At 43.0% G+C, this 26,544-nt stretch overlaps 1 protein-coding gene and 1 pseudogene across 1 annotated transcript in view; both read left to right on the forward strand.

Moving 5' to 3' along the window:
- SNX9 (sorting nexin 9) overlaps nt 1-26,544 on the forward strand; it is a 107,136-nt gene that overhangs the window by 21,689 nt on the left and 58,903 nt on the right. The window contains exons 2-4 of the mRNA XM_065401051.1: nt 7,684-7,770; nt 11,231-11,305; nt 12,544-12,666. Of these exons, the coding sequence (XP_065257123.1) occupies nt 7,684-7,770; nt 11,231-11,305; nt 12,544-12,666 (285 nt within the window). The remainder of the gene's footprint in view (nt 1-7,683; nt 7,771-11,230; nt 11,306-12,543; nt 12,667-26,544) is intronic.
- On the forward strand, nt 14,662-14,778 carry LOC135876911 (U2 spliceosomal RNA; annotated as a pseudogene).

A 26,544-nucleotide genomic window follows, 5' to 3' on the forward strand; every position in this document is an offset into this window, starting at 1 on the left:
TCTAATAGTTTATAAGCTTGCATTAAAATTTTTTTTTTTTTTTTTTTTAAACATCTAGTCAACTTCCTTTAACACTTGTATTGGAACCATAAGCTTTGAGATACTCAGGCTATGTACACACAACCATTTATGTTGGGCTGTGAATAAGCCACTTCCCCTGAGCGATGTAAGTTACACCGACCTAAGTGCCGGTGTGGACAGCGCTATGTTGGTGGGAGAGCTTCTCCCGCTGGCAGAGTTACTGCTGCTTGCAGGAGCTGGAGTAATTAATTGACCAGAGAGCTCTCCCCTGTTGGCTTAGATCATCTGCACTAACAGCGCTACCAGGGAACAGCTGCAAGCTCTGTAGTGTAGCCATAGCCTCAGTTGTGGTTCTGTAGCCTCAGATCTGCCCACATGTGTTGATTTCAGTTATATTTTTACATCTTGCTGCTAATTTGTAATTTTGCAGGAGAAAGTCTGTCTAGTTCTAAAATACTTGTGGGTATGTAGAAATCAAAATATGGATTAAAAAGTCATATTACTATATACAAGCAGAAGATTAATAACTTTTATTTCTGTATAATGGTTTTCATTTTGAAGGACCTCAAAATGCTTTACAGGTTAAATATGTTCATATAATTCACACCAATAAAAGACTGAGTGAGCTATCTTATTGCTACATTATAGCTATACCAAGCAAAACTGATAATGATTTTCAGAAATTCTGAATATCATTGACATCAATTTCATACTACTATTTGACATGCCTGTAAATGAGGAAAGGGTACTCCAGTATTTTTTTTTCCAAACACAGTTTAGGTTGCTATCTCCTGATTGCAATGAATAAAGTCTAGTGATGATGCTGTGCTGCAGAATAATTGGTGGTTATTTGTTTTTATTGTGGTACCCAATAGATTTCCAAATCAGGATTATGTCCCATTGTGCTAGGCCCCATACTAACACATAGGAAAGTCTCTAGTAACTGGCCTGAAGAGCTTGCAGTTGGATCTGGTTGGAAAATTTTGACAGGATGAACCATTTCCCATTGGAAAGTGCAGTTCTGTTGAAATCAAAATACTTGGATTTCACAGCAACTTCATTTTGGAGAAAAACTAGAAATAATGTCAGGAAAAAAAATTCCTGCAACATCAAAACATCCCATGTAGACATTTTTTAGAATGAAACAGGGTTTTTTGTTTTGAAATTACTTCACTTTGAATTTTTAAATGTATTATAAGATAAAATGAAAAAAGTCAAAATCATAATATTTTGATCGAGCTGAAACAATTTTTTTAAAATGTTCTGTTGCAGAGAATTTTGAATTTTTTTGGTTTCGTTCTTATTTTGAAATCTCAAAATGCTTTGCCAAATGGAATTTCTGTCCTCTGTCCAGCTCTATTTGCAGTCTAAGTTAATTTAAGATATAAGAAGTGAATCTAATGATATAAGTTGAGGAGGGGGGAGGATACACAGATTGTATGCAAGGAATTTGAATTTGAAGAAGTTGGTTAAAATAGCCCACAACATGCAGACACCATTTGTGTTTGAAAATGTATTGTTGCTCACTCTTGCTTTTTAGCAGTGTGCATGTGTGAGAAAATCAAAGTTGTGTTTTATGTTGGTTTTGTCAAATTCGTTATTGGGGATTCAGAACTTAATTCACATTCTAAAAATGCTTAATATTGCTGTTACAGCCCTGGCTGAGTATCCCCCGTGGACAGTCATCAGTCTGCTGTATGGAACCCAATGTTTCAACCCCACAGCATCCAGACATAGTCTCTAGTTCTGGTCTCTCAGGTACACTCCCCGGGGACAGACTCTGTTTGGCACCCCTCTGTGAAATGGTGGGACCCTGCTGTCTAGCTGCCCTAAGGTCTGAAGACCAATTCTGAGCCTCCCCAAGTTTCCACAGAAGTTTATACATGCTTTCTCCAGAGCTCCAGCCTCATGGGCACTCTGGTGTATCATTTAACCCTTCGGGGATATGTGGCAGATAAAGTAAGGAACACACAGGTTTTGCAAAGGAACATCTTAAATGCTCTCTCCCTCCTCTTTTGTCCCCTCCTCTCTTCCCAGAAAGCACAAGAGATTTACAGACCTATGGAAAAATAATGAACATATGCAGGCACTTCTCTCCCTCAAGTGTCTTCTTTATTCTTTGGAGTCCTTTGGGATTTGGTCAGTATCCTTTGGGTGGGGGGGCAGGTCCCTCTGGCCCTCCACTCCTCCTGCTCTAATTCTCTGGTTCTGGCAATGGTCTGGCCTTCTCTTGCAAGAAAGCCTGTCCTTTCTTAAAAGCAGGGTCTGACACCTCTTCCTGTTTCTCTTCCCACCTGAGGATTTTCCATTTTCCTGTCTGATAAAGGGTCATTAGAAGTTAATGGCTGAGCCTGGCAGCCCAATGGAACAATTAGGGTAAGGCTGTTCAATTTGTTGATGGCTCTGTTGCATATTCATGGGAGTTTTAATTCACACTGAAGGTTATAGTCAGAAGTGGAATTCAAAAAATCAAATGTGATTCATAAGTTTACACCGACAGATTCCCCAAGCTGTCACAATTGCCTACAAGGTTTTTTAGCAGTATTTCTTGTAGTGGGATATACCCCTCATCACTTGTTCTGAGGCCACTGTAATGCCCATAGCATAGACATGGCCTCAGAAAGAACAGAATAGTCAATTGAAAGGTGTGTTAACTACTTATGCTAAACAATCTGTTGCACCTTGCATTTAGCTGTGACAGTTTGGGTAAGTCTACGCTGCAATTAAAAGCCTGTGGCTGGCCCATGTCAGCTGACTTGGGCTTGCAGGGGGTCAGGCTAAGGGGCTGTTTTAATTGTGATTAGATACGCGGGCCGAGGGATGTGCTGGCCACCCTTCCCGCAGCCCCCATTGGCTTGGAGCGGCGAACCGCGGCCAGTGGGAGCCACGATTGGCCGAACCTGCGGACGCAGCAGGTAAACAAACTGGCCCGGCCCGCCAGGGGCTTTGCCTGAACAAGCGGCGGACCGGCTTTGAGAACCACTGCTCTACACTGCAGTTGTATAGGCCCACAGCTCGAGCCTGAGTCAGCTGACCTGGGCCAGCCACAGCGGTTTTATTTCGGTGTAGACATACCCTAATAAAAAACAAACAAACAAACAAACCCCACCATCTAAACTGCTATCTATTCAGATCTGTAATTGGCTATCAGGAAATGCTATGAGAACAAGTTAACTTGAGCTTTGCCTCATCTCCTAATGAAGAGTATCACCTTTGTATAACATGTTTATACTAACCTATTCTGAGGTCTTGTCTTCACTGCTAAATGGTGCATTTTTTACCTCAGGATAACAAGCACATGAGCTATCGCAAGATTAAAAAACACAGTGAAAGACAAGGTATGTTACTTTTACCTTATGGAAAAACTAAGTGAGGTCTGGAAAGGGGTTGAGGTAAATCTAGATGAGGTCAACTGTAGGTGGAGGTATAGGGCTGACTGTACTGTTTTTTTTTTTTTTTTTTTTTAAACCTTGGGTTAGGTCACATGTTAACTACCCTGCAGTAAAAAACATACAAGCAAAAAAAATACGCAACACCTTTATATAGCAATGAAGACGAGGCATAAATTCTTGTCTCTCCCAGTATATGGCAGTGTTCATACAGTTTGATGTATGTGATTTTCTAGGAATAACAAAGCTTATATTTTGCATGTTACACATACTGTTAAACTTGTAAGAATGGGAGGAATAGGCTAGAATCTCTCTAAAGATAGTAAATTGTTTACAGGAGAAGAAACATTCATAGGAACAAGCTTTATGTTCCTGCTGTTCCCCTCGCTGTGGACTTCAGGCTCACAGAAGTGGAACTGTTCTCTTCCTACACTTTTCAGGAACCTGGCATAGAAGAATACTTTAGGCCTCCAAAAACTTTCATTACTCCATTTTTATCTTTATAAAAAAAAAAAGACTGATTTCTCTCTTTCCATTAAAGAAATTCCTACACACAAGATATTAAACCTCTGACTGCTAGAAGCAGGGACTGGATGACAGGAGATGAATAACTCAAGAAATTGCTCTGTTCCGTTCACTCCCTCTGAAGCATCTGGTTCTGGCCACTGTCAGAAAACAGGATACTGAGTAGATGGACCATTGGTCTGACCCAGTATGGCCATTCTTATGTTCTCATGACATGAATAAAACTGGAAGCTGCTGCATGAGTAACTTGCTAGTTGCAAAAAGAATATTTCCTCTTGGAAGCGGATTGATTATTATATTTACCATTTGTATTTTCATAGTGCCTAGGAGCGTGTCATGGGCCAAGATCCCACTGTGCTAGGTGCTGTACAAACAGAGAACAAAAAGATAGTCCCTGCCTCCAAAGAGCTTAGCATCTAAGTATAAGACAAGCGACAACAAATGGATACAGACAGACCAACAAGGGAGTTCAAGGAAACAATGAGACTATACTGGTCAGCATGACAGACTGGTCTCAGCACACCAGCAACCTAGGATTTTGTTTTAACTTTATTTTCCTGTTTTGTTTCAGTTCCACAGGAAAAGGCTTTTGTACGTGGCTGCAATTTTTTAAACAGCTGAGCTATGACATGACACTTATAGTTAATAGTATTAGTTTGGACCTTCTAAATTAAATGTGTTTTAGTATTCTGTGTTTACTGCTGCTTGGCACTTCTACAGTGACATCCACCCGAGGAAATCCTACTTTAATTATCTGCTCACCCTTACGAGCAACATAGGTAGAGAGAGGGAGTGTTTATAAATGACAGCTTTTTGGGTTAGTGTGGATTGTGATGGCTTTTTTCCTGTTGGATTTTTGGGGGGAGGGGAGGGCGCGGGGAGTGGGAGGTCAGTAGGGAGTGGAGAGAAGTTGGGGATGTTAAATAAATATTGGTACTTTTGGTGGGGATAAAGATTAGAATATGTCAAATATGTCAGCATATATGGAATATGTATAAATGTAGACTAAAATTTTGATACAAAACCTCCTTCAAGATGTTATGGGAGTGAGGAGGGCAGTGTCCTCAAATTATCTCAACATCTGTTTCAAAAGTTAAAGAGAAATGAGACTTGATTTATTTTGATATTTCTGCCTTAAAGGTAGAGTAAAGTTTTCAGGAAAGGGAATTTGATGGAAGAAAATGAAAGTAGTAATATAGGTGGAATTCTGTATGGCTGTAACGATAATGTCTTCAAATATGTTAGGGGCTATTATAAAGAGGACAGTGATCAATTGTTATCCATGTCCGCTGAAGGTGGGACAGGAAGTAATTGGCTTACTCTGCACCAAGGGGGATTTAGGTTAGATATGAGGAAGAACTTTCTAACTACAAGGGTAGGTAAGCTCTGGAATAGGCTTCCAAGGGCGTTTGTGGTATCCCCGTCATTGGAAGTTTTAAAGAACAGGTTGAACAAACCCCTGTCAGGGATGGTCCAGGTTTATGTGGTCCTGCCTCAGTACAGGCAGGGCCAGTGCAACCCATTAGGCGACCTAGGCGACCGAAGGACCCGAAATGCCGCCCCCCAAATGCTAGCGCCCTAGGTGGTCGCCTAGGGCGCTAGCATTTGGGGGGCAGCATTTCGGGTCCTTCGGTGGCGGCCGGATCTTCGGCCGCCCTGGTCATAGTCGGCATTTAGGCGGAGGGAGCTGGGGCAGGGGGACGCGGGGAGGGCCGCCTGCAGCAAGTAAGGGGGGGGGGGGTGGCACGCAGGGGAACCGCTCCCCGCCCCAGCTCACCTCTACTCCGCCTCCTCCCCTGAGCACACCGCCCCGCTCTGCTTCTCTCCCTCCCAGGCTTGCGGCGCCAAACAGCTGATTGGCGCCGCAAGCCTGGGAGGCGGGAGAAGTGGCGCAGCGACGGTGTGCTCGGGGAGGAGGCGGAGCAGAGGTGAGCTGGGGCGGGAAGCTGCCACACGGCTGCCCGGGCCAGGGGGAGCTGCCGCGGGGGGCGGGGGGGTGCGCGCGCCTCAGGGCGGAGAGCTGCCACAGGGCTCGGGAGGGGAGGGGGGCGCAAGGTGGAAGTTTCGCCTAGGCCGCGAAACATCCTTGCACCCTCCCTGAGCACAGGGGGCTGAACTTGATGACTTCTTGAGATCCTTTCCAGCCCTACATTGCTATGATTTTTTGTGGCTAGACTAGCTAGCAATAAGTTTTTGGGTCCAACTTGTAGCATTTTATAAAAATATAAGATTTCCTTATTCAGCATTATGGCAGAACCAGTGCAAGGCTATAGTTAATATTGGGTTCTATTTTGCACTAAAAATGGATTAATTACTCCCTTTCTTTATGCAAAATACAGTTTATTTGCTCCAAAATTTTGTCACATAATCTGAGTAAAGCTGGAATTTTCAATGTTTTCAAATCCTATTAATTGATTTCTGAGTTCTAAGCAATTAAAAACTGTCTTTAAAAAGTTAATTCAGAATCTTATAATTTTTTTGCCTTAAAAAGACTGTAGAAGGCCAAAAATGTGTACCTAGTGAGAGATTTTTGTTGAGCTATCTTGATTGGTCTGATGTGGTGGTGGTAAGTTTGGGGAAGAGTTGTCTGAAGGCTGACATCCCTAGTGGTGGTAGAATTCAGGTTTTGGTGTCATGAATGGTGGCTCCAGTGGTGAGGTGTCCCTCTCTGGGTGGAGCAGAGGGGAGGTACTGTCAGATAACTTAACTTAACTTTTCATTTCTATGCTTTTGTGGTTGTGCCTGATATGTACAGACCAACCTTAACTCTCTCACCAGAAAATGTTTGTGTAATACTAAATTATAACATAGGTTAATTTGTAAAAAAAAAAAAACCAAGTCGAACAGGGTGACCAGATGTCCCGATTTTATAGGGACAGTACCGATTTTGGGGTCTTTTTCTTATATAGGCTCCTATTACCCCCCACCCCCATCCCGATTTTTCACATTTGCTGTCTGTTCACCCTAAAGTTGAACTGCAGTTAGGCAAAGGCTAATGGGTCAGCACTGACTACATACTTTGGGGATGTGTATTCTGTTTAAGTTAAAACTAGTATCGTTCAGTATTTCTTTCCTTTAACTTACAAGAGGAACAATCACAATAAATGAATTGTAAGATTATCTAGTTTCATGTTGATTTATGTATAGCTGTGATTACCTGAACGTTTAAGAACTTCAGATGAGTGTGACTTTTGTATCCTCTTTTTGAAAGGCTCACTTCATAAAACAGTCCTGCGTGAGTCAGAGTAGAAGTGTTTCCTACAGAATAGCACATTAGAGGAACTGATTTTCTTCTGCCTCTAGCAGTGAAAGAAGACCTGCTAAAAATCAGAGTAAAGCTCTCACTTTAGTTCTACCAATAGGTCCTGCATGCTGCGGACAGTGGTTTATTTGGCTGCTTGCTGAGATGTAATCCTTTGGCTGTAGAATCAGATAATTGCTGTTTGCCTTCTTCAGAGAGCTATACATCACAGATCCTGATTTGTGGGGGTGGCTTTGCTTTTGGATGCATTTTAAAGTTTTTGCTGGAAGCAGATTTTTGTCATTGACATTTTCAAGTTCAAATGCACATTGTATTAAGATTTGTGTGATATGTCATTTGTGTTGCTTGTCCCACACCCTTCCTTCCTCCCACCCAACCATTTCTCTTAATGGTTATGAATCATGAAGTTCTGCTGATATTTTCCAATGTGAATGCTGAATATTTAAATGTAGAATATTGTCACTAATAGATTCTTTCTGCCCATAGGCTCGGGTGATGTATGACTTCGCTGCTGAACCTGGAAACAATGAGCTGACAGTTAACGAAGGGGAGATCATCATAATTACCAATCCGGTAAGAGAAATCAAATGGAAACCAGGCTACAATGCACTGACCTACTTATAGGGGTTTGTGCTGAAAAGAGGTTGAGTGGCATCTATTGGGAAAGCTCTTGCACACTCTCCCTTCCTCCCTCTAGGGTAAAGGCAAATAAATTAAATGCAAAAGACTATTCCAGTAATGGTAAATTTAAATTAATAAAAGCAAGCACCAAGAACAATTAGGCTTGACTTTACTCCTCTGTACCTAGACATGTTACTTGTCTCTGATCAGTATTGTCCTCTTGTACCATCTGTACTTTAGTGCCATGTCACAAGAACATGCGAATGATAGTGACACCATTAAACCTGAATTTATTGTCTTTTTTGGGTTGAGGTAGTTACTCAGTATTTTTATGTAGTCTCTTTTTGCATTGATTATGGTTTGTATTTAAATGGTCATTCTAAAATACTGATGAATTTCAACTTAAAACATTTTTCACATTCAAATCTAAATGTTGTCCCAATGCAAAGACGCCAGTTTACACGGAGGCTTTAACACAGCAAAACTTCTGTTTCTAATTGATCCTTTTATTGTTAGTGTAGTGTTCATGGAGTGGGAGAGAAATAGTAAGGCTCTGGTCTTGTAAAAAGCTTAAGCTTTATGCAAAACTTTGTGCTGTCTGAGTAGTTCCATTAATTTAAATGGGATTATTCAAGTGGTATGAAGTATCAAAGGGGTAGCCGTGTTAGTCTGGATCTGTAAAAAGCGACAGAGTCCTGTGGCACTTTATAGACTAACAGAAGTATTGGAGCATAAGCTTTCATGGGTGAATACCCACTTCGTCAGACGCATGACAAGTGGTATGAGGTTCTCTACAAGCTTAAGTCTTTGCAGAATCAACCATTTTGACTCCCCTAACTAAATATCAATCAGATTTTAGGAAATTTTTAAAATCTTTTCTACCAGAATTACTGGTAACGCTTGCAAAAATATTAATTTTTAATTCACACTTTATTATTTATGCTGCATGTATTTTTATGTTGTTTTTATATTTCACTCATCTTGGCTAGTGAAAGACTATTCTTTTGCTGCTAGTCCATAGTCTCGTAGTAAAGCTCTATAATGGGTTGCAAGCTCGGAAGGAATAGATTTTGCTTCTGTACGAACACTTTAATTGAAATTTGGCACCCATAAAAAGTAATGAGCACATCTCTCTCAGGTTTTATAGAAAACCTTTTCTTTTGGGATACTGAAGTGTTCAGGCCAAGAGTAATAAGTTAGAGTATCTCTACACTGCAGTGTAAACCCGTGCTTGGGTCTGGGCTCAAGCCTAACTCCCCTTATGTCTACCTTTAATTGCCCTAACCCAGGGCTCAAACTTGGGGTCCAGGCCCCTGGAGGGTCTGAGCTCTAGTTAAGCTGGGACCCAGGGTACGAGCCCTATTGCTTTGCAGTGTAGATGCAGCCCTGCTTGACTCGGGTCCTGGGAGTCAGCCAGAAGTATCCCACAGTTCCATGAGCCAACTTCCTTAGTCCTCTCTCTCTCCCCCAACAATCTGCAGTTCAATTTGTTAAAAATGGAAGCCACCCCCTCTTTGCAAAAGCAGCAGCTCAGGTCCGTGTTAACCCATTCTCTTCTGATCACTGAGCTGCAAGTGCGCTATCAGAGAGCCTCCTTGGTTTGCAATGGAGTGTGAACTGATCAAGACTTTTATAAAGCAAGCTTCGTCCTGATGATAACATGCAGAATAGGCAGTACAGTTTTCCCACAGTGCACCATGGTCCTAAGGCTAGAGTGGCCACGTGGGGAGGGGGGGTGGGCATTAGGGACTCTGGGATATGGTTACTTTGACTCAGGTGTATGCACTGCAGTGCGGATGCCAGAGCCCTAGGTTCGAGTGAGGGTTAGAAAAGCCTTTATGTAGGTTTAAAATACCATGTAGACGCTCAAGCCCAGGATTCCCTAACACCGGTCAGTTGACTTGAGTTCCACTAACCCAAGGCTTACATTGCAATGTAGACATACCCTTAATGTCCAAGCACCTGTCTTGTGCACCAATCGAAGGTGGCCTTTAGGGTTGGGTCCTGGTTCATCAAAGCACTTCAGCAAATTATAATTCCTATTGAAGTCATTGGAACTAGCATGTACTTAATTTCAAGCACTTGCTTAAATGCTTTGCAGACTTAGGGCCCTGGTGAAGAACAGGGCTGCTGGAGAGCAGCAACAGAAGTGTTTTCAAAAGGTAGTGCTAGACTTTTGAGAACTTCAGGAAACTGCTTATTCAGTGGCTTAGCTTGGTTCACATTGACCAGGCAACCTGTGTGTAAATATTAGCAGATCATTCAAACAAACAAAAACCTTCAAAAACTGTTTCAGTGAGTGTTAACTGCACCTTTGTTTATATATAAATCTCCCTTCAGTCAGATGTAATTGAAGATTTGTCATCAATATACCGTTTATCTGCATATAAACTTTATTTGGTTTTGTTTTTTTCACTTAATATACTGAAAATGAATATTTAAACAGTTGAGATTCAGAAATTTGAAGGTCAACAGAGATTCTTTAGCATACAAAGGCCTATTTACCATGTATGAATCAGCTCATTATACAATCGGTGGTTGGGAGACACTCAGATTTCTAGTAGGTCCAGTTTATTCTGGTCATGTTGTCCTGATATCAACCCTAGTCAACTTCATTTATGAAGGCTGCAAAGCCTTAAGTATCTTGTTCTTTAATATATGTATTGTGGTAGTGACTAGTGGCTCCACTGAGGTCTAGGACCCCTCCCCCCCCTTGTCTTAGGCACTGTACAACACTTAGCAAGAAACAGTTTCTGTCTCCAAGAGCTTACAAACTAGACAGACAAGAAAAAGGGTGGGAGGGACCATTCTCTGAGTTCTTTGGTGTGGCATTCACCTGCCATAATGCATGAGACAGTCCTTACTCTTCCTGCAGTTCTCTGCCTCCATTCAGTTCCAATATCTGCTGCAAATGAGGCGGGGATCCTACAAACAGCCTCATTGACTATGCAACTCTGATTCATTCCCTGAGCATTGTCTATCCTGTGTGTTGAATGAGGCAGGGGTACTGTACGAACAGTATGTGATCATGTAATTCAAGTCTTTTATCATCACGCATGTGCACAAGGGGGATGAATTAAGGTTGTGTGCGCAACCTTAATTTTTCAAGTTCTTTTGGCTTTGCAAGCTAATTAATGTTCTGTTAACTTAGCTTTTTAATAATCCTTTCCTACAATTTTGAAAACAGTTAAAATTCACAACAGCTATGTAAGGGAGTCCTGGTCAATATTATCCTCCTCTTATAATGAGAAAATTGATGCTCTGAAAGGTTTAAATGAATTTGCCCAGGTTCTCAGTCACACCTTGCTCTCAAATCCTATTTTCAAGTATCAACTATAAAGCCATAATAGATGCTGAAGTATGTTTTAATCTAGAGAAAATATTTGTATAATGCTTATTTTTATTTCTTTAGGACATAGGTGGAGGTTGGTTGGAAGGAAAAAACAGCAAAGGAGAGAGGGGACTTGTTCCAACAGATTATGTTGAAGTAAGAGACCACAATATAACAATACAGAAAAACTTGGTAAAGCAGAGCTAAAGCAGATTCCATGCTTTTATTTGTTTATTTATTTTAATATTGGAAACCTTCATTTAATTCTCTAGACTGAAGCCCTGATGAAAGATGGCAGTACTTAATTCCACTAAAAATCATTTGTATTAATAGTTTAGAACAGTGGTTCTTAACCTGAGGTGCATGCACCCCCTGAGGGTGCGAGATACCCTTTCCGGGGGTGTGAGACATGCCAGATTTTTATAGAAGGTAAATCCTCAAAAACACAAATTAAGCACAGGCACGCAAGTACAACTACTTTGTTTAATCAAACCTATGTATTTATTGACATTATACATTTTTTAACAGTTACTGTAATATACAAACAAAAAATGTATCTAGGTTTAAAGAACTGACCTACTTCAACAATTTTTGATAAGGGGTGTGAGAAGATATTTTGAGAACCAAAGGGGTGCAGACTGGTTAGAAGGTTAAGAACCACTGGTTTAGAAGGTCAGAGTAAACACGTGTCTGCATACCATATAATATTACTATTAAAAAAAAAAAAAAAAGTCAAGTGATCATATCATACTTACTGCCTATTCTAAGGATAGAGAGTCGATATAGTAACTTCTGGTAAATGCTGACTTTTCAGTGCTGCCTAGTGTACTGTATCTCCTTTAGAGAAAGGAGAAGTTATACGTAGTGGAGATTGCTAATCTGTAAAATGTTAATTTCACTGACAAACTGTCACTGGTAGTTCACAAGAGAACCAAAAATAATATGCACATCCTGTTCCAGAATAATTGAACAAGTACAAGAATGAGGATTTATTTTTTAAAAAAAATCTGATTCTGGTGTAGGCTTTCTTTTTTCACAAATTATGTAGTGATGCAACTAACAGGTCATTGCCTGTTACATGGCCATACAAAAATAGACTTCTTCCTGTCCTCTTCCAGTCCCCATAAAACAATGGGCCATACTTGTTGTTAATACCCAAATTTGATATATCGTTGAATGCAGGAAGTGTAAACAATGCTCTGGATTGTTAATTTGGAGCTGATTCTATTGTCTGCTGTTAAAGATGGAATTGTATCAATTCATTTTTAAAATCCTTTAATTTCAGTAGTTCTAGTGACCCTGAGAACAGTTGAAGTAACAACAGCATGTAAAATGATATAACTTATTTCCTATAAGAATGACAGATGTCTTAAAACAGCTTTGTCTATTTTCAGATTCTAACTGAAAGTGCAAAAGATGGATTTCCTTGTGGCAATTCAGTAGCTGACCAAGCCTTTTTTGATTCCCTCTCCTCAAGTACAGCTCAGATCAACTCAGCTGCTAAAAACAATAACCAGGTACATCGCCAGTTTCTTTTTGGCACTGTAAGCATAGTAGGTTCTATTGACAACGCTGCTTATGCTCTTAAATTGCACTGTACTATATTTGTACAGTAAAACCTCCGTTACGAACACATTGTGAATGAAGGTTGTTTGTAACTCTGAAATGTTTGTAACTGAACAAATTGTTATGGTGGTTCTTTCAGAAGTTTACAACTGAACATTGACTTAATACAGCTTTGAAACTTTACTATGCAGAAGAAAAATGCTGCTTTCCCTGTATTTTTAAGTAGTTTACATTTAACACAGTAGTGTCCTGTATTTGCTTTCTTCTTCTTCTTCTTTTTTTTTTTTTTCTTTTTTTTTCGTCTCTGCTGCTGCCTGATTGTGTACTTCCGGTTCCAAATGAGGTGTGTGGTTGCATGGTCAGTTCGTAACTCTGGTGTTCATAACTCTGAGTTTCTACTGTAAGTCCTCACAAAAAGCATGGAAAAGGCAATTGTGATGGAAGTATCTTAAATTTTGCTGAAGATTAAAAATCAGCTCATTTGTTCATCTTGTGTAATTTTAGAAATGCTACTGCTGGAAAAACTAGCATAATTCTAACATAAATTAGAAATAAGAAAATAAGCAATTATTTTTGTTCTTTTCCTGCATAAAGCAAAACCATAGAAATCTGTGAACTAAACAAAACCTCCTACCTATATTTTCCTCTTTTGTACCCTGATCTTGTCAGAATGTACACCTCCACTAATTTTGGTTATTAGCAGCATCTGCTTGTAGAATTGCAACTTCTAAGATCTGATATTCTGACCTGTATAAAAGAACTCTACCTTCTTTTCTACTTTTCCGTAGAGTGCCATACAAGTTTGACATTGTAGAAATATTATACATTATTATCAAAATAACTTTTTTCAGCACTCAGCAATAAAGGTTTTCTTTTTACTTGACACATCTTGATCCGGTATTTGCTGTTTGTTTACCATGACTTTATAGCAGGTCAGTTCAGGACTTAAAAAGGCCACTCAGCAGCGTGCCATTTTGTGAGTAGGAAACTATCTACCTTCTCTTATGGCTGCAAAATATCCTTCCATGGGTGAACCAATGCAGCGCTGTCTTCCTGAGTCTGTAGACAGATGACTCAGTGCTTCTGCTGCTAGCAGCAGAGTGAAACTCACAAGACCCTGCTCAGTTTCACTGCTGCTTTTGATAATCCTGTGGACTTCAGTGAAATTGACATTAGTCTTGTCGATTTTACTCATCTGCTGCATGGAAAAACTATGAACAGTGATTATGGAGTTTTGTGGGAAGATTTCTCAGGATGTGGGGAGGGAGAGATGGGAAGAGGGGGTCAGCTATTAGTTCCCTTCCTTTCCAAAGTTAGGAGGCTCTCAGGGTATATGGAGAATGAAAAGAGTAAGATCCTCCCCTTCTCCACAGCGTAGGTGGAATTTCAAATTTATCAGGCTACTGCTATCTGGAGGTCATTATTATTATTATTTATTTATTTATTATTTGTGTGTATTACCTCAGCACTTAGGAGCCCAAGTCATAGAGACAGAACAAAAGGACTGCATGAAAGGACTGCATTCAGCAGCATCATTTGCAGCAGTTGAGGGGGGAGGGGCTGATCTTCTTACCTGGGCACTGTCCTCGACCTTACAAGTGGGGCATATCCCCCCTCGTCATTTGATTAGCCTTTGGCTAGTAAGTTTTAGGTAATCTCATATGGATCTACAAACTGTGCCCTTTCACATGTCGAAATCTCAGTAATAGTTCAATTTTTTGAAGTCCAGAGGTCAACAGCCAAATACACTATTCTTTCCTGCAGTGCAAAAGTCTCACGTGTTGGAAAGAAAATAGCTTATTTATCAAAACAGTTGTAGAGGCACATCCAATTCATGGAACACTCCAAAAAGAGCTGGTAGTTTTCTGAATGTACCTAATTTATTTGCATTGCAAGACGCTGTAAAATGGATGGAGATCTTTTACAACTCTATGTACTAGGATTCTTTTGCTTCTCGGCCTTTTGGCTAAGATCAAGTGTTGTATTGGTCTCCCCAGCATTTTCAACTTCTGTATGAAGCCAGCAGGGGTAGTCTGCACTGCAGTCTAAGCCCAGGATCTGTTGGACTCGAGCCTGCATGCTCAGTGTTTGTGAGCTCGGGCTTGAGCATCTACACTGAATATTCATCCTTGGTTTAGGATTTCTGGAATCGTCTGAGCATGGGTGTGAGACCTGTCTACACTGCACTACACAGACCTGAGTCAATCCAGCCTGTCTCTGGCTTCCTAGTGCCATCCCCAGCTGTAGCTGTTCTAGTCGTTGGTTCGGGGGGCACTGTGGGGAAAACTTGACTGGTACTTCACAGCCTGCCAACACGTTCTGCCAAGGCGTCTTTTGGGTCTGTGCACACCTAGCAACTGGAGCCAGCAATGTGGAGGAGTCATCATTTGAAGAACTTGTTTAGCTTGGACTTTCATTCCTGTTTCAGGAAATGGGCAGAACATCCATGAGATGCTAGTGTACGTTTTGGTGGCGTTTTCTGTCCTTCCCAAGGCACCTGCCAGAGGAGGATGATACAGATGTTGCAGACTCGAACTAGCTGATGCTGCTCACAACTCTTGGTATAGTCACTGATGCTCCCTGTGCAGACCGGTACTTCTAGAGCACGACCACAAGCACAGACTGGTGGCATCACATCGTCATGCAGACATCGGATGACCAGCATTGGGTCCAGAACTCAAGAAGAAAGTTACGTTTCTGGAGTTTTGTGAGTAGCTTACCTTGATCCTCCAGCATCACAACACACACACGAGGGTGACTATGCAGGTCCGGAAGCGAGTTGTTATAACTGTCTGGAAGCTGGCTACCCCTGATTGTTACCATTGCTAACTAGTTTGGTGTTGGAAAATCAACTGTCAATAAAGTGGAGACTGAGGTTTTTGAGGCAATCGGATGTGTGATTTTGCCAAAGGTGGTGGGGTAATTGCTGGTTTTGAGAATGGGGTTTCCAGACTGTGGTGGGGCCGTTGAGGGGACTCGTGCCCATAGTTTGCCTTCCTGAAGGAGCACATGAATACATTAACCACAAAGGGTGCTACTCCATTGTTATGCAGGCCTTTGTGGACCACAGAAGCTGATTTATAGATGACAACGTGGGCTGCACTAGAAAAGTTTATGATGCCAGGATTTTCTGCTAAGTGGGAGTCTACCTTCATGGATGCGGCAGGGACACTATTCCCATTAAAAGACATTGTCAGAAATGGAGTAACTGTCCCCACTGTTGTTCTAATGGACCCTGCATACCACATTTTGCCTTGGCTTATGAAATGGTTGTGTTATGGACTTTATTTTATTACTAGTTTTGGTGTTGGTTTATTACTGGTGTTTTCGTGTTGTAATGGTAGCTTGCCTGTCTAGCAATGCTTTAATATCTAAGGCCCTACTTGAATTGCAGGATGATTGTCAAAAATTGCGACTGAGTTGTGGACAAGCCATGGAAAATTGCAGAAAAGTAATAATGGACCTTATTACTGCAAATAATAAGAGTCCATTGTTACTTTTCTGTGTTTCTGTTGTTGGCAGCCCAGGACTGAGAGCGGCCACCCAGGGCTCCCATTATCAAAATCGCGGTGGAAGCATAATATTGTGGAATCTGCAATATTGCAAGTTAAGCAGAGGCTTATTAATATCTCTTTTTTTGGTAGTATAGCCATGTTCACAAATAAAGACTTTTATTTTAAAAGTTTATTACCATCATTGCATCACATCATATGATGTTCATTTCGAAGAATAAAGATAAACATCATAAGGTGTAACTAGAAAGTTGTATCCAAACAATTTCTCAGTACATCTGTTCAGATCAATCCATAATGAAAACCCAGAATTCATGTCATACAAACCACTGCCCCTCCCTCCCATGTTGTATAAGCTGTCATCTCATCCACAATTAACGACAATCATACGAACACCCCATTCGTAGTGTACAGCAAGTACTTCAGTTACAGTAAAACGTGATGTGCAAATACATAAACATACTATTCTTCCTCTTCCATTGGTCCATGCAAGTCCATAATGTGGGTGCACAAAGAGTCCCTGATTCTGTTGCCTCGGTGCATCCTGCTCCAGCTGTGACAGGCGCACTTTCTGGCTGAGTGTGCCAGTTCAGCAGTCCATTACTGTCAGAGGTATGTTTGGGAGAAAATGGCTCACCTTTTGAATTCACAAAGATTGTGAGGAGCACAGCAAGCCACAGTAATGCAGACAGCACTGATGACACTGGCATCCAAATGGTTCTATAAACTGCCAGCAGGATTTCAGTCTGCCAAACGCACATTCGGTCGCCATTCTACTCCTACTGAGAATGTAATTGGACCTTCCTTTCTCAGAACCGCTCAGATTAGCCAAACCAATGCAAGATTTAAAGCAGGGGTTCTCAATCTGGGGGTCAGGACCCCTCAGGGTGTCACATGGTTATTACATGGGGGGTCTTAAGCGGTCAGCCTCTACCCCAAACCCTGCTTCACCTCCAGCATTTATAACAGTGTTAAATATAAAAAAAGTGTTTTTTAATTTATAAGGGGGGTCATATTCAGAGGCTTGCTATGTGAAAGGGGTAACCAGTACAAAAGTTTGAGAACCACTGATTTAGAAGATGCTAATGGGAAGAGGGAAATACTTCAAAGAACTTGCCTTTTTTTGTAACATTGTCCACTACCTAGGACCTCAGATTATTAAATGTGTCTACAGCCTTGGAGTTCCTTTTTCAGAGATGTATAGAATTTAAGGCCAGAAAGGACAATTAGATCATCTAGTCTGACTTCCTATATATCATAGACCATTAAATTGTACCTAGTTACCCCATTACTGAGCCCAACCTGATTCACGCATATCTTCCAGAAAGGCATCCAGTCTTGATTTGTATATACTGAGATAAAAAAATCAACCATTTCCCTTGGTAGTTAGTTCCCATAGCTAATCACTCTCACTTTTATAAATTTGCATCTAATTTTTACTTTGACTTTGTTTGGCTTCAGCTTCTGGCTATTAGTACTTGTTATGCCGTTTCTCCACTAGATTAAAGAGCCCTGTAGTACTCTGTGTTTTCTCCCCAGGTATTTATATACTATAATCAAATCACCTCTCAATCTTCTTTTTTTGAAAAGCTAAACAGACTGAGCTCTTTAAGTCTCTCATTGTAAGGCATTTTCTCCAGCCATCAAATCGTTTTTGGGACTCTCTTCTGTATACTCTCAGATTTTTCAATATCCTTTGTAAAATATGGCCACCAGAACTGTGTACAGTTGTCTAATATCTGTCTCACCAATGCTCTATAACCTCCCTAATCCTATTAACTACGTCCCTGCTTATACATCCAAGGACCATATTAGCCCTCTTTGGCAGAGCATCACACTCTGAGCTTCTGTTGAGTTGCTAAGGCAGTATGACCCCTAAATCCTTTTCAGAGTGGCTGCTGTCCAGTCTCCCAGTCTGTTGGTTTGGTCTGCATTCTTTATTGCTAGATGCATAACATTGCATTTGGTTGTATTACAATGCATGTTATTTGAAAGCACTCACCTTATCAAGTGATCCAGATTGTTCTGGATGACTGCTCTGATCTCTTCACTATTTACTGTTCTGCCAGTCCTTGTGTCATCCATAAGTTTTATCAGCAATAATTTTATATTTACTTCCAGACCTTTGATGAAAATGTTGAATAGCATCTGTCCTGCAACAACCCCTTGTGAGACCCCATTAGAAATACCCCCGTTTGATGATACCTCATTGACAACTACTTTTGAGACCTGTCAGCCAGTTCTTAATCCATTACCTATGGTCTTTATTGATACTATATAGTGCTAAATTTTAATCAGAATGTTGCGCAGGTCTAAGTCTATTTTGTCTATATAATAACTTTTATCAACCAAACTCTTGTAATCTCATCAAATAATGAAATCAGGTTTGTTTTGTAAGATCTCCTCCATAAAACAATGTTGACTGGCATTAATTACATCCCTATCCTTTAGTTCTTTATCAATTGAATTTATCAGCTTTTCCATTATTTTGCCTAGGATTGATGTCAGGCTTCTGCACTCCTCTGTGCTATTGGATGCCAAATCACCATTGTGGCAAAACAGGCCACTTCTATCTATGGCCTGGTCTACACTACGAGTTTAGGTCGACTTTAGCCGCGTTAAATCGAATTAAGCCTGGACACGTTCACACGCCGAAGCCCTTTCTTTCGACTTAAAGGGCCCTTTAAACCGGTTTCTGTACTCCACCTCCGACGAGGGGATTAGCGATAAAATCGGCCTTAGGGGGTCGGAATTGGGGTAGTGTGGACGGAATTCGACGTTATTGGCCTCCGGGAGCTATCCCACAGTGCTTCATTGTGACCGCTCTGGACAGCACTCTCAACTCAGATGCACTGGCCAGGTAGACAGGAAAAGCCCCGCGAACGTTTGAATTTCATTTCCTGTTTGCCCAGCATGGGAGAGCACAGGTGACCACGCAGAGCTCATCAGCACAGGTAACCGTGATGGAGTCCCAGGATCGCAAAAGAGTTCCATCATGGACCGAACGGGAGGTACGGGATCTGCTCGCCATATGGGGAGATGAATCAGTGCTAGCTGAACTCCATAGCAGTAAACGAAATGGCAAAATATTAGAAAAGGTCTCCAAGGCCATGAAGGAAAGAGGCCATAACAGGGACGCACAGCAGTGCCGCGTGAAAATTAAGGAGCTAAGGCAAGCCTACCACAAAGCCAGAGAAGCAAACGGAAGGTCCGGGGCTGAGCCACAAACATGCCGCTTCTACGCGGAGCTGCATGCCATTCTAGGGGGTGCAGCCACCACTACCCCAACCGTGTGCTATGACTCCCTCACTGGAGAAACACACAGGGAAGAGGGTTCGGAAGAGGAGGATGGAGGAGATAGCTCACAGCCGCAAGGAAGTGGAGAAACCTGTTTCCCCAACAGCCAGGATATGTTTGTCACCCTGGACCTGGAACCAGTAACCCCCGAACTCACCGAAGACCCTGAGGGCACACAGGGGACCTCTGGTGAGTGTACCTTTGTAAATATTACACATGGTTTAAAAGCAAGCGTGTTTAATGATTAATGATTAATTTGCCCTGGCAATCGCGGCCAGTACAGCTACTGGAAAAGTCTGTTAACGTGTATGGGGACGGAGCGGAAATCCTCCAGGGACATCTCCAGAAAGCTCTCCTTCATGTACTCCCAAAGCCTTTGCAAAAGGTTTCTGGGGAGGGCTGCCTTATCCCGTCCGCCATGGTAGGACACTTTACCACGCCAGGCCAGTAGCACGTAGTCTGGAATCATTGCATAACAAAGCATGGCAGCGTATGGTCCCGGTGTTTGCTGGCATGCAGACAACATCCATTCCTGATCGCTCTTTGTTATCCTCAGGAGAGTGATATCATTCACGTTCACCTGGTTGAAATGGGGCAATTTTATTAAGGGGACATTCAGAGGTGCCCGTTCCTGCTCTGCTGAACAGAAATATTCCCCGCTGTTAGCCACGCGGTGGGGGGAGGGGTGAAGTGATCATCCCAGAGAATTGGGTGTGGGGGAGGGGAATTAGTTGGGTTTGTGCTGCATGTTAACCCTGAAACCGCAGCCCCTCCTTTTACATTGCAAACCCATTTTAAATGGCCAACCCAACGGGTGCTTGGTATGGGAAATGAGAGCACTACTGTTTGAAACCATTCCCACATGTTAAGAAGGTTAAAAAAGCCAAAAGACTGTGTCTTACCATGGCTGCCTGCAAGCTGAAATCTGTGGCCTGGCACTGCGTGAGTGATCTCTCACACCAAACCGGCAGGCCCTCAATATAAGAGGAAAAATGCGACCTTGTAACGAAAGCACATGTGCTGTGTAATGTGAACAGCAAAATTTAACGTGAAAGAGTGTACCTATTGTTCTCTAAAATGTGTCTTTTTTAACCACCTCTCCCTTCTCCTCCACCAGCTGCAAATGTTTCTCCTTCACAGAGGCTAGTGAAGATTAGAAGGAGAAAGCGAAGGACACATGATGACATGTTTACAGAACTACAGATGTCCTCCCACGCTGACAGAGCACAGCAGAATGCGTGGAGGCAGTCAATGACTGATTATAGAAAAGCCCAATATGAACGAGAGAAGAGGTGGCGTGCTGAATCGCGGGATGAACAGAGCAAGTTGCGGGCTGAAGATGATAGGTGGCGTCAGCTTGCAGACAGAAGGCAAGAGTCGATGCTCCGGCTGCTGGAGCATCAAACTGATATGCTCCAGCGTATGGTTGAGCTGCAGGAAAGGCAGCAGGAGCAGAGACCGCCGCTACAGCCCCTGTGTAACCAACAGCCCTCCTCCCCAAGTTCCATAGCCTCCTCACCCAGACGCCCAAGAACACGGTGGGGGGGCCTCCGGCCACCGAGTCACTCCACCCCAGATTGCCCTAGCATCAGAAGGCTTGCCTTCAATAAGAGTTAAAGTTTTAAACTGCAGTGTGTCCTTTTCCTTCCCTCCTCCCCCACCCATCCCGGGCTACCTTTGCAATTATCCCCCTAGTTGTGTGATGAATTAATAAAGAATGCATGAATGTGAAGTAACAATGACTTTATTGCCTCTGCAAGTGGTGCTCGAAGGGGGGAGGGTAGGGGAGGGTGGGGTGGTTGGTTTACAGGGAAGTAGAGTTAACCAGGTGGGGGGGAGGGGCGGAGGGTTCTTCAAGGAGAAACAAACAGAAGTTTCACACTGTAGCCTGGCCAGTCACAAAACTCGTTTTCAAAGCTTCTCTGATGCGCACCGCGCCATGCTGTGCTCCTCTAACCGCCCTGGTGTCTGGCTGCGCGTAATCAGCGGCCAGGCGATTTGCCTCAACCTCCCACCCGGCCATAAATGTCTCCCCCTTACTCTCACAGATATTGTGGAGCGCACAGCAAGCAGCAATAACAATGGGGATATTCTTTTCGCTAAGATCTGAGCGAGTCAGTAAGCTGCACCAGCACGCTTTTAAACGCCCAAATGCACATTCCACCACCATTCGGCACTTGCTCAGCCTGTAGTTGAACAGGTCCTGACTACTGTCCAGGCTGCCTGTGTACGGCTTCATAAGCCATGGCATTAAGGGGTAGGCTGGGTCCCCAAGGATCACGATAGGCATTTCAACATCCCCAACGGTTATTTTCTGGTCCGGGAAGAAAGTCCCTTCCTCCAGCTTTCGAAACAGAGCAGAGTGCCTGAAGACGCGAGCATCATGTACCCTTCCCGGCCAGCCCACGTTGATGTTGGTGAAACGTCCCTTGTGATCCACCAGGGCTTGCAGCAGCATTGAAAAGTACCCCTTGCGGTTTATGTACTCGTTGGCTTGGTGCTCCGGTGCCAAGATAGGGATATGGGTTCCGTCTATGGCCCCACCACAGTTTGGGAATCCCATTGCAGCAAAGCCATCCACTATGGCCTGCACGTTTCCCAGAGTCACTACCCTTGATATCACCAGGTCTCTCATTGCCCTGGCAACTTGGATCACAGCAGCCCCCACAGTAGATTTGCCCACTCCAAATTGATTCCCGACTGACCGGTAGCTGTCTGGCGTTGCAAGCTTCCACAGGGCTATCGCCACTCGCTTCTCAACTGTGAGGGCTGCTCTCATCCTGGTATTCTGGCGCTTCAGGGCAGGGGAAAGCAAGTCACAAAGTTCCATGAAAGTGCCCTTACGCATGCGAAAGTTTCGCAGCCACTGGGAATCGTCCCACACCTGCAGCACGATGCGGTCCCACCAGTCTGTGCTTGTTTCCCGGGCCAAGAATTGGCGTTCCACGGCATCAACCTGCCCCAGGAACACCATGATTTCCAAATTGCTGGGGCCTGTGCCTTGTGAGAGGTCTATGTCCATGTCCATTTCCTCATCACTCTCGTGGCCGCGCTGCAATCGCCTCCTCGGCTGGTCCTGGTTTTGCTTTGGCATGTCCTGGCTCTGCATATACTCCAGGACAATGCGCGTGGTGTTCATAGTGCTCATAATTGCCGCGGTGATCTGAGCGGGCTCCATGATCCCAGTGCTAGCTATGGCGTCTGGTCTGAAAAAAGGCGCGAAACTAGTATCTGACGGACCAGGGGAAGGAGGGAGGGGCGAGTGACGACATGGCGTACAGGTACAGGGAATTAAAATCAACAAAGGTGGCTGTGCATCAGGGAGAAACACAAACAACTGTCACACAGAATGGCCCCCCCCAAAGATTGAACTCAAAAGCCTGGGTTTAGCAGGCCGTTGATTTCACGGAGGGAGGGGGGAAGCAAATGAATACAGAACAAATCTATTTTTTACATCTTAAGACGACGGTGCAGCATGACTGATAGCCCTCGGCATCTTCTGGGTGCTTGGCAGCAAATACTGGGCGCTTGGCAGTTATGATGACGATGGCCTTCAGGCCTATTGCACGATCTGCTGCTCAGGGAAGACTCTGCTAATGTGCAATGATCCAACAGGGCGCTTGGCAGAAAATGGCATACTACGACTGATAGCCATCATCGTCATTGTGAAGGCAGCAGAATATGACTGGGGGGATGGGGGACTGGGGGACATACAGAGTTCCAGCCACTGCTGTACGACGAGGACGGTTACCAGTCGTAATAAACCATCTACTGCCAAAAGGCAAAAGGCAAGGGCTGGTGCAATGCAGCCCTACGGCTGCCAGCCCCACAGCTGCCAGCACCCAGATCGCCGACGAAGGCTACCAGTCATGCTGCACCGTCTACCGCCAAAAGGCAGTTAGCTGCTGCTGCTGTGTAGCAATGCAGTCCCACGTCTGCCGGCACCCAGATGACATATGGTGACGGTGAGCTGAGCGGGCTCCATGCTTGCCGTGGTATGTTGTCTGCACAGGTAACCCAGGTAAAAAGGCGCGAATCTATTGTCTGCCGTTGCTCTGACGGAGGGGGAGGGGCCTGACGACATGTACCCAGAACCCCCCGCGACACTGTTTTGCATCATTCGGGCATTGGGATCTCAACCCAGAATTCCAATGGGCGGCGGAGACTGCGGGAACTGTGGGATAGCTACCCATAGTGCAATGCTCCGGAAGTCGACGCTAGCCTCGGTACTGTGGATGCGGTCCGCTGACTAGAGCACTTAGAGCATTTTATGTGGGGACACACACAATCGGCTGTATACAACCGATTTCTATAAAACCGGCTTCTATTAATTCGACCTAATTTCGTAGTGTAGACATACCCTATGACTTGTCAGAAGACAGAGCTTCTTCCTATAAGGCATAGACCTGGCTATGGCAGTCCATGCATTCATGACCAACTTACTTGATTTTTTTGCAACTCCTGTGTTCCAGTGAAGACACAGATGCTCTGAAAATGCACCAACTTATCCAAAATGCAACCATCACTCAGCCACATGGGTTACCCCATTGCCTTGGTGCTCCACTCCATGTGCAGCCTTCTTATTCCATGCAGAGTTCATTCACATTTCCTGATATTCAGAGCCTTCCAGGGGATTGGCCCAGCTACCTGAGAGGTCATCTGTCTCTCTGCGGTATAACTTCCCATGATAATTATGTTCCACAAGAACAATCACACTATTTAAAATTGTAGGATTTTAATTGAACATTAGTATAAATAGTATATGTGGAAGCAACAGCATCTCTGTTCTTGTGTTTTCCGTTTTAAGTTGAGCGAGACAGTACAGCTTGTACTGCCTTCCCCTAAACTGTTTACCTGACGACACACTGATGAAGAAGAAATGCATCAGATGGTTCCAGGCCTAATTTAAAATTTAAAAAGCCTTGTGTCTTTGAATATTTCTGTTCTCTCAAAAGAGTATCTAATAAATATTAATACCCCATTCCCCAAATAGAATGATTCTTATAAGTAAAGTGCTAAGTTTTGTTTGGCTCTATATAAGACGCAAGTACGGACAATTCCTACTCTGTAAACCTTGCAATATAAACAAGACAGATGTGGAATAAATAGTAAGCTCTGAAGGGTGGATGACTTAGCATATTTTAAAGAGGTGCTATTGACTTGTGGGCAGACTGGAAGAAGGAGGTTGTCTGGGGTGCCTGAACAGCCAGAACATTCCATGCATATGGAGCATTTGGAAAAAGGTATGGAGATGGTGGTGGGGAAAACAGATGAATGGGACATTGAGGCTGGCGGTATTGGTAGAGCAAAGGGGAGGTTGTTGTGCCTGTACAGTTTAAGAGTTGACACAGAGTGGTGCACTGAATAACCAACAATAGCATTCTTAAATACACCTCTACCTCGATATAACGCTGTCCTCGAGAGCCAAAAAATCTTACATAGGTGAAACCGCGTTATATTGAACTTGCTTTGATCCGCCGGAGTGCGCAGCCCCCCCCCCCGAGCGCTGCTTTACCGTGTTATAGCCGAATTCGTGTTATATCGGGTTGCATTATATCAGGATAGAGGTGTAGTAGCATTTTATGTGCTCCGTTATGTTCATAAAGGCTTTTTTTTTTTTTTTTTAAATCACGAAAGTACTCTGAGGCACTTAGGTTTATGTTTTGCTTTTATTACTACTGTATTCAATGAAACACTTCCCTTCATTAAACATTGAGCCACTTAAAATAACATGCACATATGTTGTGTAGAACCATCTAACATACAGATAGCTATGGAGTCAAACGGACATTGGTATGTTATGAATATCAACTTCAGTTCCAATAGGGAAGAATTTTTTGTATGGTTTAATCTGTAAGTGCCATATTAGGTAGGTAGCTATACTTCCATGGAGCTCACTCTTTCAAGTCTTTTTATTAAAAAATGGAGAATGCTAGTTTAGATCTGACCAACAACTGGGCTCAACACATTTAAGGAGACAAATGATATTTGAATACAAACTAGAGTATGTGATAGTCAAGTATCTCTTTTTATTTAAAAAATATTGTTTAAACTAATTAGCTCATACCTAAGAGATAGTTTTGAAATTCTCAAATGAGAGCATGCGCTCAGGGTTTGAAGAATTTCCAACATATACTTCTACAAAAAGCTGAATCTCTATATTCTCCTGTCTCCCATCCTAACTAGTCATAGATATTTAGTTTCCATTGACACATCTTCATTTCCCCAGTAAATCAATCATGTCCCTCAGATGATCTACTAATGATGTTTCCCTGCTCCATTAATGCGGACTCCAAATCACTTCTGCTTTTGAAAATCATTCCTCGCTTTCCCCCCTGTTGCCCCCTCCCTCCAAAAATAAAAGTTCTACTCCCTGCTCTGGCTCTCCTGGCACACAGGAGGGCCTTGGTTTCCCATCTCCTCCTCAACCTGGGACCTCTGCTCCTCTCTCCCACCTCCCACCCCATGAAAAGAACAGCAACTCAGCACCTGCTCTGCTCTGTCTCTGCCCTTTCACGTCCTGTGAAAACAGTAGTGTCTTCAGCTGCTTTACACCCTCCTGGAAAAAGAATTAGCACTGCCTAAGCTATTATTCCATTCCTTCCTGTCATCACCCCCGGAGGAGAGCTTTAGTGCCCAGAAACACTTGGTGCTTTCCACACACCACTGTTGCCAACTCTCATGATTTTATGGATGTATCATGGTATTTGTTTTTCTTTAAAGCCTTAGCTCTGGAAGTCAGTTGACTTGCACGAGAATCTGTTTTTAATTAAAAAAAAAAAGTTTCTAGCCCTCAAGTTTGCAGAGAAATGCTTGAAAATGTGAGTCAGATGCAGTCTAAAGGCTCATAAGCCAGAAGGAAAATAAAAAGATTTCAATGGTTTTTTTGTTTGTTTTGATGGCTGACTCATTTTGAAGCTGTTGAGTTTGGTGATACTGAGAGACACAGGAAGACAAGTGTCTACCTCAGCTTACCCCACTCGGATCACTTGCCTGGAATCTGTGCCTACTTACCCAAAA

Source organism: Emys orbicularis, chromosome 3 (genome assembly GCF_028017835.1).
Source record: "Emys orbicularis isolate rEmyOrb1 chromosome 3, rEmyOrb1.hap1, whole genome shotgun sequence".
Lineage (NCBI taxonomy): Eukaryota > Metazoa > Chordata > Testudines > Emydidae > Emys > Emys orbicularis.